This window comes from Humulus lupulus, chromosome 4 (assembly GCF_963169125.1).
Source record: "Humulus lupulus chromosome 4, drHumLupu1.1, whole genome shotgun sequence".
Lineage (NCBI taxonomy): Eukaryota > Viridiplantae > Streptophyta > Magnoliopsida > Rosales > Cannabaceae > Humulus > Humulus lupulus.
In genome coordinates this window covers 85,585,608-85,597,804 of record NC_084796.1, presented here as the reverse complement: position 1 = coordinate 85,597,804, position 12,197 = coordinate 85,585,608, and the positions used below count along the sequence as shown (strand labels likewise).

Genomic DNA, 12,197 nt, shown 5'->3' with positions numbered 1-12,197 from the left:
GCTAAAAATGAGCCACACTTGGATTTTGAGGAGAAAGAAATGAATTTTGAAATATTGAGGACAACACTGAGTGTGTGTAGGACGAGTTGGCCAACCTGAGGGCCAATCAAGAGAATGCAGCGGAGAACTTGGCGCTACAACAGAGAGAAATCGAGCGTCAGCGTCAGGAACTGAATGAGCGGCAGGCAGACATGGATCGCTGGCAGAGAGATGCCACAACTGCTTTAGAAGCAGCCATTCAGTTGGCTCGGGGACAAGCTGCATTGACTTCTCAACCGGATCAGCCACCAAATGCACCACCATAATGGGCCCCAAATCCGAGTCCTCCGCTTTAGCTAGCAAGCCCTCAAAGGCCAGAGCAACAACCTGTTGCTCAGTAGGATATCCCAATTTAGGATCCTGAGCAACAACCACCTTCTCAGGCTGGTCGAGGCAATCCCCAGCGCCAGAGGCATAATAGGGCCGGGCAGCCTCCCTGAAGCCCTAGACGCCTAGTGGTCGATGAGCCAAATCCACCGAGCAAGGGGCAATGTCCTTCTGCTAACAGAAGGCACAACGAGTCAGGCTCTCCGGTCAGGGGACCCCCACGACATAATAATGCATGGGGACCCACTAACCAAAGCAGGCCTCCCCCTGACGCTCGGGAGATGCCAGCTAGAGGAGGAAACAGGGGGACCAGCCGGTCGTGCTATAGTCGGTCGCAGTTTAGGGACAACCATGACTATAATGAGGCCGATTCTGGCAGGAGGAATGCTGGACAAGGGCATGAGGAAAGAGGTGGAGATAGGAACCCCCCACCAAGAGAAAATAGGCCTACGAGCCAAAACACTGGGGGGCAGCCAAGATAGCATAACGTCTTTGATCGGCTGGGCGCTAGCGAGCAAAGGCGCAGAGAAGATGACCTGAGGGACTTGCTCAATGACTGGCGCGAGAGGCACAATGAGTACGCTCCTCCAGCACCGGTCGCCCCAGCGATCTCAGATGCTGTAAAGGCCCAAATTGATGCACTGAATCAGGCTGTCCAGCAGCTGGTGGGGAGCCAGACATCCCACATCGAGTATGATCGGAGGAGAGGTACTCCGTTTATACAGAGGATTGCAGTAGCGGAAACCCCCAACAAGTTCAAGATGCCAGTACTGCCGAACTTTGATGAGTACGGGGACCCAGTATCTCTTGTAAATAAGTTTGAGATACAGATGGACATCCAGAAGGTGTCGAACGATGCCCACTACAGGATCTTCCCAGCCACCCTATCAGGCACTGCACAAGAGTGGTTCTTTAAATTCCCCCCGCTAGCATAGTATCATGGGAAATGTTTGTGAAGGAATTTTATGGACAATTCTACGCTGGTCGTGTACACCCCACTGAGGCCAACCAGCTGGTCGAGATATGTCAGAAGGAGGGAGAACCCTTAAAGGAATACGTCCATCATTTTATGCGAGCAGCTGCTGCAGCTAAAACAGTGGGCGACGAGGGAAAAATGATGGCCCTAACTGTTGGGGTAAGGCGCCATTCTCCCCTCTGAAACAACCTAAGAAAGAATGGGGTAAAGAGTACCCAGGAGTTTCTTGATCGAGTTGATCGATACATCAAGCTCGAGGATGTGATTGCCAACAAGGGGAAATCACCTGTGAAGGACAAGGGACCAAAGGAAGATCCCGCCAAAGCCGCCAACGGGTCGGATAAACCCAATGGCAACGACAAAGGTAACGGGAATGGTAAAAATGGTGGAAAAAGGGCAAGCAATGAGCCATCAACGTCCGAAAATAAGTGCCCCAAAGCCAATAGGTATGAGCCAAGATTCACCAATTATATGACCCTTGTTGAAAGCAGGGCGAAGGTCTACTCGGAGACCAACTCCAATGTCCCTTATAAGCGACCGGCACCTATAAGGAAGGATATCTCTAAGAGAGATACAACAAAATTTTGTCATTTTCACAGCGACTATGGTCATGAAACTAATGGGTGTAACCAGTTGAAGGACGAGATTGAGTTCCTTATCAGACAGGGACACCTAAGGAGGTACGTACGAGCCGCAGGAGGATCTCAGCGAGAGGCTCAAGGAGGCAACGAGTAGGCGCCTGCATGCCAACGCTCGCCACCTTTACAGCCAGCTCCTGTGGAAGGTACGTTACTCACCATCTATGGCGGCCCACACCTTGTAGGAGATAGTGGGAAGGCAAGGGAGCGGTATGCTCGGACCTTATGCCACGACCAGGACATCAAGATGTTGAGTGTGGAGGATCGAGCGCCTAAAAAAGCTCGAACAGAGGAAGAGTTAATAACTTTCTCTGAAGATGATGCTCAGCATGTACGATTCCCACATTCAGACTTGCTGGTTGTGGATGTCTAGATTTCCAACATGATGGTTAAAAGGGTGTTAGTTGACACAGGGAGTTCAGTTAACATCTTGTATAAATCTTTAGTGGAGAGGATGAAGTTGTCTATCAAGGACCTGGAGCCGTGCAACCAAACCATATATGGTTTTTTTGGCGAAGGGCTCGCGCCAACAGGGTCGATTAGGCTCCCAGTTATAGCAGGAACTGCGCCCATGAACAGGACATTACTCACTACTTTCATAGTAGTTGATTGTCCTTCCGCATACAATGCTGTAATTGGAAGGCCTATTCTGGTTGACCTGCGAGTTGTTACCTCGGTTTGGCACCTTGCCATGAAATTCCCAACTAACGTAGTGGTAGGATGCGTATTGGGAAACCAACGAGAAACATGGGAATGCTACAACTCCTCGATGTCTAAGGTGAAGAAAGATGGATCGAGGGAAGCCGCCAGAAAAGAGTTGCAGACGGCCAATGAAATACAAGTCCAATCAGGTGATTGCGTCACCAAATAAGGTGTTGCCCAAAGTGAGGATAAAGATTTGGATCCTGGCTTTGGGGATTTTGATGAAGAAGTAGGACCCATCGAGGACCTCGAAGAGGTCCAACTCGATGAATTAGATTCGACTAGGGTTGTGAAAGTCAATAAAAACTTAGAGACAACAACAAAACAAAAACTGGTGGAATTTTTGAAGAAGAACCAGGAAGTCTTTGCCTGGTCACATAAAGACATGGTTGGAATAGATCCAGGCGTCATCAGCCATGTCCTGAACATAGACAAAAGTTTTCCACCAGTACAACAGAAAAGAAGGCTGCTCAACAAAGATAGATCGAAAGCTTTAAAGGAAGAAGTCAAGAAGCTAAAGGAGAACATATTCATCAGGGTAGTGTTTTATCCATCGTGGGTCTCTAATCCCATACTAGTACCCAAGCTGAATGGAAAATGGAGAACATGCGTGGATTTCACAGACCTTAATAAAGCCCTGCTCGAAAGATTGTTAAGATCGACCAGCTGGTCGATGCCACTTCAGGGCACGAGATCCTATCATTTATGGATGCATACTCTGGGTACAACCAAATCAGTATGCACCCAAGTGATGAGGATCACACTAGCTTTTAGACCGATACAGGGCTTTATTGTTACAAAGTAATGCCCTTCGATTTGAAAAATGTTGGTGCGACTTACCAGCGACTAGTCAATCACATGTTCAAGGAGTTGATCGACACAAGCATGGAAGTATATGTTGATGACATGCTGGTTAAGTCGAAGAAGGTAGAATAACTCATAGGGGACTTGCAAGAATGCTTCAACGTCTTGAATAAATATCAGATGAAGCTGAATCCCCTCAAGTGTTCCTTCGCAGTTGGATCAGGGAAATTTTTGGGATTTATAGTAAACTCCCGAGGAATCGAAGCTAATCCCGAAATGATCAAGGCCCTGGTCGATATGAAATCGCCAACAAAGATCAAATATGTTCAAAGTTTAACCAGAAGGATTGATGCTCTAAGTAGATTTATCTCCAAATCGAGCGACAAATGCGTCCCATTTTTTAATCTACTTAGAGGCAACAAGAAATTCGAATATACGGAGGAGTGCGAACAGGCTTTCCAAGCCTTAAAGTTCACATGTCGCAGCCACTGATTCTATCTAAGCCGGTCGAAAAAGAAACTCTGTTCATCTACTTGGCGATCACAGAATATGCTGCCAGTGCTGTTCTAGTAAGAGAGGAGGAAAATGTGCAAAAAGCTGCGTACTATGTAAGTAAAAGACTAATTGGGGCATAGCTGCAGTATCCGCCCATTGAAAAATTAGCCTATTGCTTGATTTTAGCCTCCAGAAAGTTGCGGCCGTACTTCCAAGCTCACCCAATCACAGTTTTAACTGACTAGCCTCTACGACAAATTCTGCAGAAGCCAGCAGCCGCAGTACGATTATTGAAATGAGCGGTGGAACTTGGGCAGTTTGAAATCTCTTACTTACCACGAGCAGCGGCAAAAGGACAAGCTCTAGCCGACTTCGTCGCAGAGCTCACTAGGCTTCCAAACAGTGAGCAGACAGAAGAGCCTGAACCTCAAAGAAAAACTCCCTCTTGGAAGTTGTTCACAAACGATTCTTCTAATGAGAACCGCGTTGGAACCAGAGTGATTTTGGTGATGCCTGAAGGACACTGATTCCACTGTGCAATCAGATTCGACTTCACTGCGTCCAACAACGAAGCAGAGTATGAAGCACTTCTCGTCGGGTTACGATTAGCCAGAGACATGAACATAAAGTCGCTTGAAATATATAGTAACTCCCAGTTAGTGGTTAATCAAATTACTGGAGAATATCAAGCTCGAGTTCTGAAGATGGTTGCTTAATTGAATAAAGCAAAAGATTTGTTGGCACAGTTTGAAAGTTATACTCTCCAGTAAGTACCCCACGACCAGAACTTAAACACCGATGCCTTGGCCAAACTAGCGAGTGCGAAGGATGTCGACACACTGAACATAGTGCCCGTTGAACGACTGCCCACGGAAAGCATCAGTGCAGAAGAAACTTCACTGGTAATTCAGACAGTAAATACTTGGATGGCATCTTTCATAGAGTACCTGGTGCATGGAGTGTTGCCTATGGACAAAAACAAAGCAAGGACCCTCCAGAGGCAAGCTGCTCGGTTTATCCTGGTCGATGGAATCCTGTACCGAAGGGGATACTCAATGCCACTCCTAAGGTGTGTCTCAAAGGAAAAGGCGACAAATTTGATGCGTGAGGTCCATGAAGGTTTCTGCGGATATCACGCTGGGGGGCAGAGTTTATCGAAAAATATCCTAAGGCAAGGATACTTCTGGCCAACAATGAATGAAGACTTGATGGAATTTGTTCGAAAATGCGACAAGTGCCAGAGATTCTCAAAGATTCTGCGAGCAGCCCCTAATGAGCTAAAGTAGATGCAAAGTCTGTGGCCATTCGCAGTATGGGGAATAGACCTCATCGGATCTTTGCCCATAGGAAAAGGTGGCGTCAAATACGCCGTGGTGGCTGTCTATTACTTCACAAAGTGGGCCGAAGCTGAGCCACTTGCAACCATAATGACCAAGAAAGTGCTGGACTTTGTGGTCAAAAATATAGTGTGTCGCTATGGATTACCAAGAAAAATTGTCTCAGACAATGGCACGCAGTTTGATAGTGATTTGTTCACGGATTTTTGTGAGCGGCATAGAATTATCAAAAGCTTTTCTTCAGTTGCTCACCCGCAGGGAAACGGGAAAGTCTAAGCTGTCAATAAAATGCTAAAAGATACTCTAAAGAAAAGGCTTGAAGAAGCAAAGGGGGCATGGACAGAACAATTGCCTGAAGTCCTCTGGTCGTACAAAACATCCCATCAAACAGCAACAGGCCATACTCCATTCTCCTTGGCCTATGGATATGAAACTATGTTGCCTATTGAATTAGATCCACCATCGCATCGGAGGATGACATATGACCAAGGCTCTAATAGCCACTTATTAATGGAATCTTTGGATTTGGTTGACGAAAAGTACGAGCAAGCCCAACTCAGAGTAGCAGCTTACCAGCAAAAGGTCGCTCGGTATTTCACCTCTAAAGTACGTGAAAGAAAATTTAACGTGGGAGATCCGGTACTTAGAAGAGTTTTTCTTAACACCCGCGATCAAGCTGCTGGAGTACTCGGACCTAACTGGGAATGACCGTACCAAATCGAAGAAGTCCTCCATCCATGCACTTATAAACTTGCTCGCTTAAATGGAGATCTTATTCCTCACTATTGGAATGGAGAACACCTACGCAAGTACTATCAATAAACAATTGTTCTTAAAGAATTGGCTTGTATTAATTTTACATTTTACAAGTTTATGAACACGGGTTAGTCATTCTGGTGACTGATCGCTTATAAGTGTAAGATCATATTCTTGATCACTCGTACAGACATGATTGTCCATCTATTATGAGAAATAAAAGGGACTGTGCGCAGCCAGTCAATCTTGCCAAACTATTGTATTTATTACAAGCATTTGCTCATTACGTGTGTTGTTTTGCTATATTATCATTCTAAAATCTCTATTACGAGCAGAAATGTTCGAACAGGTTTTGGTCAAGGCAAGTGACCGGGGTCCTAAAGCTCCTCAATCACTTGGGGGGCATATAAGGTATCTAGTAAGCAAAACATATCAACATGTATGTAAACACACGAGCAAAATAAGTGAAAGCATGCTACGGTACTTAGAGTATTTTTCAAAATTTTGTTATTTTGTTAAATCAAACCAAAGTGCTATGCTAAGTTTGGTCATGCAAATAGATGTTATAATAAAATGCAAATATTATAATATCAAAAGTGAAATCCTTTACACCGTGAGCAGTCACTGCTCGGATGTAATTGTCTATTAAAAGGAAAGCTGCCCATGCAGCAATAAAAATTGTCTTGACATCATAAACCGTAGTTCATGTGTCTTAAAACTACAGGTTAAAAAGAAAGAAAAACAAGATAACTATGAAGCAATTAGGGTCCTGAGGAGTTGGCTGGTTGACAGAGGCCCCAGCTTCCACTTCCGTGCCTTCAATGTCCGTGGCCAAGGAGACCTGGGGGAGGCTGGGATTTTTGCTCTCTCCTCTTCCACCAGACGAGCAAGGCACCGGGCTATTTTAGTTTGCCTCATGCGCCCGAAAAGATAGTTGAAGTTGGCCTCGCAGTTGTGTTTCCAAAATGCATAGAAGCAATTAGAGGTGGTTCCCTTATACCTCTCCAAGTTGCTGGCGTTGGCCTCCTCAAGCTCTTTAATGCGCCCCTCCAGCCCTTCGTTTTCCTTCCTGCTAGTGATCAGCTCCTCCTCAAGCTTCTTGGCCTCCTGGAAGTTAAGCTTATAAGACTCCTTGAACTTCTCCTTATCCACAATGGCTTTGGTCAGGGCAATTTGGAATGTCTTCAGTTCTTCGACTATCTTATTGTTCTGATCGAGCAGCTCTACATTTTTCCCCTCGAGTACCTTGACCTCCTCAGCATTCTTGGCGTCGGATTCTTTGAGTTGAGTAACCAAAGTCCCCATGTGGTGCCAGCTCGCAGTCATAGTCAGCATTCCCTGCGATCCGACAAAAAGATAAGGTGATGGCAGAAAACGACAAGGATAAATAAATAAAGCTCAGCAACAGATAACAGCTTATACTGGCTATCTTGTTCAGCGCTCGGATGATTATCTGGTCGACCTCCATGGATTCTGTGCTGACAATGGCCTCTTGGCTGTATTTGTGCCTTGAGAGTTTGGTCATTCTCTCTTTGGCCGAGCTCACCACGACATTTTTCAGGACATCTCCAGTTTGGCCGGGAGGAGTCTGGTCAGTAGGTGCTGGTGGAGGAGGGTTCTGGTTGACCGGTGCTGGGGGAGACATCTGCTCGAGAGGCGATGGAGGGGGTGTTGTTTCCTTTGAAGGAACTACTGCTGGAGAGTCCCCAGTTCGAGCTCTTTTGGATGGGGGATTCTTGTTACTTTCCCCTTGGTGTGTCCTGCTCGAAGGTGCGGCAGGTGCGCTGTAGAGGTCGAACATATCTGCAAGTAAGAAAACATACGAACAATTAGACAATATGAATAGATGTACTCACTACATCAAGGAAATAAGAGCAAGGAAATCATAAGTAAAATACCCGAGCTACAACTACTGGTCACTACATTATTAACTGTACTACCGCTACACTCACTCACTGCCTGGAAGAAATCTGAATTTAAATTGGGTGTGTACTTAAAGTTGTCTTCCCCATCAAATAAATGATAGGGAATGGGAAAACTATCTAAAAGTGAGAAGACAGTACTGTTCTCATATGAAGATTCGAGAATAGGCGCATGGTGTTTGTGAACCTTCTTTTTACCCTTTCTTGAAGGAGCAGGGGCGGTAGCTGCTCGCGCGGTGCTGGAGGGTTCCCTAATGGTCACTCCCGTTGGCCTTCTTGAAGGTTGTGACACATCTTGGTTCTGGTCGGGAACTTCTCCACCAGTGGCACTCCCCGCAGTTGATTCCCTCACGTCTTGGTGAGGGGCCAAAAGGCCTACCAGTCTCAAATTGGCTTCTGTGACCAGCTCTTTAACACTTTTTTCTATGTTTGTCATGCTGGCTAGGGAGGTTGCTCGTACCTCCATTTCTGGAGTAGGAGCTGGTCGACGCCATGGACCTGAAGACCACTAAGATTCTAAAGAATGTACAGAAAAACTAAAGGAAAGTAAGCGATCAGAGGATAAAAGAAATTACCTCCTTGGGTGAAGGCCAGATTGTTGGCGACCAGGTCAATTGTTAAGAAGTACTCTTGGAAGTACTTTCCTACATTGGACTTGTAGGTAGTCTCACTCAGGAAGGTGAGAGCCAATTCCTTGTGATAGAAGTGGAAGAACCCCATATTGTTATGGTTGGGGTTGGACTTGAGATCAAACAAGTAATTGATCTCATGCGATGTAGGCACAGGCCACTTCTTGTGGCTGTAGAGGATATAGAGAGCAGAAATCATCCTAAATCTGTTTAAGGTGATTTGGAAGGGGGTGACCTCGAAATAGTTGGCCACCCCCTGGAAGAATGGATGAAGAGTCAGGGTTTCCCCTGCCTCAATATGGAATCTCGACCAGGCGCCCCCAGGCAGGTTCGCTCGCTGGTCGATGGAAGGTTTAGTTAGGGATATCCCAGAAAGTCCGTACTTTTTGAGATAGTTCCCTACCATCCTAATGGTAATGTGGCTAGGAGGTACCACGTAACATTCGACCTCTGGTCGAAGGGCATCTCGAAGTTGGGCTTTTGTTTGGATTCCTGGCTGGGATGTGTTTTTGGGTGGAGGTCTGGTCGAAGGATTTTCAGCTTGAGGAGCAGGCTGTTTGGTAGAAGAAGGGGTTGTTTTCTTTTTCTTTTGAGCAGTATGTTTTACTCGACCCATGTTTTGTAGGCTGGTCGAGGGATTATCTGAAGGGTTGCGAGAGAAAGGAATTTCTTGGATTATCAACGACGACTGTTCTTCGTCCTCGAGAAGCTGGGCAAGTAGGTCATCGTCGATTGGCCTCTCACCTCCCCACGAATCGTACATAAAAATATGCGAGCAGAGAAGGGGAGATGAGAATCTACAGCCAAAAGACCAGGAAGTGTGGAAGTTGGAATAACGTCGCTCATGTATAAAAGTTAAGCTTTTATACGACCAGCAACATTCTAAGAAAAACACTAGGTTCTATGCGCACTGTTTGGAAAATGGATCAAAAAGCAGAAGTGAAAAGTTTTTCGGGAAAAAAATTTTCAACTCTGAAGGGGTGGGAAAAACCAAGTTTTTTCTACAAGCATAAATATCAAATTTTTACTTCGATTTTACGCCCTAAATTAATAATCCAAACTACCAAACTGATTCCTAACCCCTGCAAAGTGTTATTTTCCTATCATATTAAGCTCAGATCAACATGCCTTTTTACCTCGAAGTAATTTTTTCAAGAAACAGTCAAGAACATTCAAGAACAACAGCATGAAACAGGTGGTGCATGGCATCTCAAAGATTGAAGGGTTTGAGGAACTTACTTGGATGAATGTTGGGGTAAATTTCTGAAATGTTAAGGCAAATCTCTGGGCAGAAGCTTCGTAAATCGTGAAGGATTGTCCGAATTCCTGAGCTTTCGTGTCTTGTTCTTCAGAGTTCTTGAAGAAGGAGTAAAAGGTAAAAAGTAATTTTGAAGGGGTACTTATATTGAGCAAGGGGAGGTTACCTAGGCAATCATAACGGGTAACTTCCCAAGGCATGGGTAAGTGTAATAGCCATCATACTACTTTTGGGAAACTGCAATGATGTTATTGGTTACCTTTTTCAAGAAGGCATGGACGACTCTGACAGATTTGGTGGGGCATACGAAAGGTCGGTCACCTAAGTTTACTTTATGTTGGTCGCATTAAAATAAACTTGGGGGGCAAATGTTTACCCAAAAATGACTCCTGATGACGTGGCAAGATTTTCTTGTACGTGGCTAACACGTGGTGGTTTCGAGTGAAGGGATCCTGTTCGACCATCAACCAGATAATTATTGATTCGTCAAGTCTCGCGATTAGGTGCGACCAGTCTAGTCGCATACTTTCATTTACTTCCTATGGGATACGCAATAATTACATTTATTATATTTCCTTTTATTACCTTGATACGCTGATCTTAATTGTAATTAAGGCCCATCGGCCCATGTAACTCCCCTTTAGCCTATAAATAAGAAGGAGAGGGCTCAAGGAAGGGACTTTTGAACTTTTAATCTTTTTATTAAGAGAAAAGAGCATAGTGTGATTATCCACCGAAATTGTAATCCTCCCAAGGCTTGTGAAACTCGTGAACCCTAGTTCATTGATCACAATATTGGGATTCAATATCAATAAGAACACTAAGTGGGCGTAGGTCATTACCATCTAGTTGGGGCCGAACCACTATAAATCGCTTGTGTCATTTGCTTTCCATTTGATTCTCTTCTTGATTTCCTCTTGTTCATTGTCGTTTATTTGACTTCGTGTCGTTGGCCAAATCGAGGGTCAACAATAAGGTTGTTATATTTTAATTTGACAAGGTAGTTTGAATAAATAATTAAATAAAAATAGAAAAATAAATATCCCTAAAATATAGGGTGGTACACGACCACCCACATGGCCTGTACTGCACAGTTTTCAGGGATAGATTTTCTAATTTTATTTATTTAATTAATAAATTAATGGAAAATTCAAAAATTGTTTTTGGATATTTTCATTAATAAGATAATTAATTAATTAAAAGATAAATTGTAAGTTGGTTACAGATTTATTTTTCAAATTTGAATATTTTCTTTTCAAGTAAGACTTATCAGAAAATAATAAGAAGACTGAGAGAATACTCAAGATACTCAAGAATTCGTTCTGTGAAAAAGAACGATATTTTTCTATCTCTCCCTGAAAAAGATAAAGAACCAATCTCAGGCCTATTATCTTGATCTCATGTATTGAGTACATCAAGTAGAATAAGAAATTAACCATCCTTTATTCTCTAAGTGCCCACACACTTCTTGAGGTGTAGAGAACGTTGTGAAAGATCTTAGTGTGAGTACCTGGGAGCAGTTTGGATAGGAAGTTCGTTCAAATTACGAAAAGATAACAAGGACACTTGATAGGCATCAAGAGGTATGTTTTCTATTTACTTGCTTATGATTAATGTATGTATATTAATGGATCTGCATATTTAAAGGTAGTTTAAATATGTTACAAAAATTTTGTTGTACATTGGGACAAACCCACCACTATTCCGCTGCGTATTAGGAAACTCGTTCCTAACATGTCCCACCTAACCAAGCTCAAGCTTGGAGGGGAAATAACCCATCTAATGCGTACAACAGGAAGGGGGCTGATAATCAGCTCCTGAATAACCTAGATGCCAAGGATCCCACCCTCGAGCAACTGGCCTTAATGGAAGAATAGATGAAGAAACTCCTATAAGGAAAATGAGTAGATGATTGTGATTCCACTGAGAAGCTCGAGCCTTTTGCTCCTAACATTGCGACATCTTCATATCCTATTGGCTTTAGGATGCCGATCATGCCCTCATATGATGAAAACACTAACCCGTCCAATAACCTCGAGAGCTTCAACACGTTAATGATGGCCCAGAACATCGGGTTCGACTTAAGATGTATCTTGTTCCCCGCAACACTAACTGGACCAACCAGATTGTGGTTCAATAAGTATAAGAAACATTCAATCACCTCGTGAAAGAAACTGTCTTCCGAGTTTAAGAGACAGTTCTGAGCTGCGAAGAAGCTCGCGTTGAAGTTGAATCGTTGGCTAACATTAAACAACAGCCCGGTGAGTCCCTAAAGGCATATCTGAACTGGTTCACCAATGCAGTAGCACAAGCT

At 44.2% G+C, this 12,197-nt stretch overlaps 1 protein-coding gene across 1 annotated transcript; it reads right to left on the bottom strand.

Annotated features, from left to right (window-relative positions):
• Positions 1–6,824: 6,824 nt before the first annotated feature.
• On the bottom strand, positions 6,825–7,379 carry LOC133832347 (uncharacterized). Its single transcript, XM_062262706.1, has one exon. The coding sequence runs from the start codon at positions 7,377–7,379 to the stop codon at positions 6,825–6,827; it is 555 nt and encodes a 184-aa protein (XP_062118690.1).
• Between the last annotated feature and the right edge of the window lie 4,818 nt (positions 7,380–12,197).

Bases quoted from the DNA above. Each gene is read 5' to 3' on its own strand.
- LOC133832347 (XM_062262706.1), bottom strand. From the start codon at position 7,379: ATGGGGACTTTGGTTACTCAACTCAAAGAATCCGACGCCAAGAATGCT.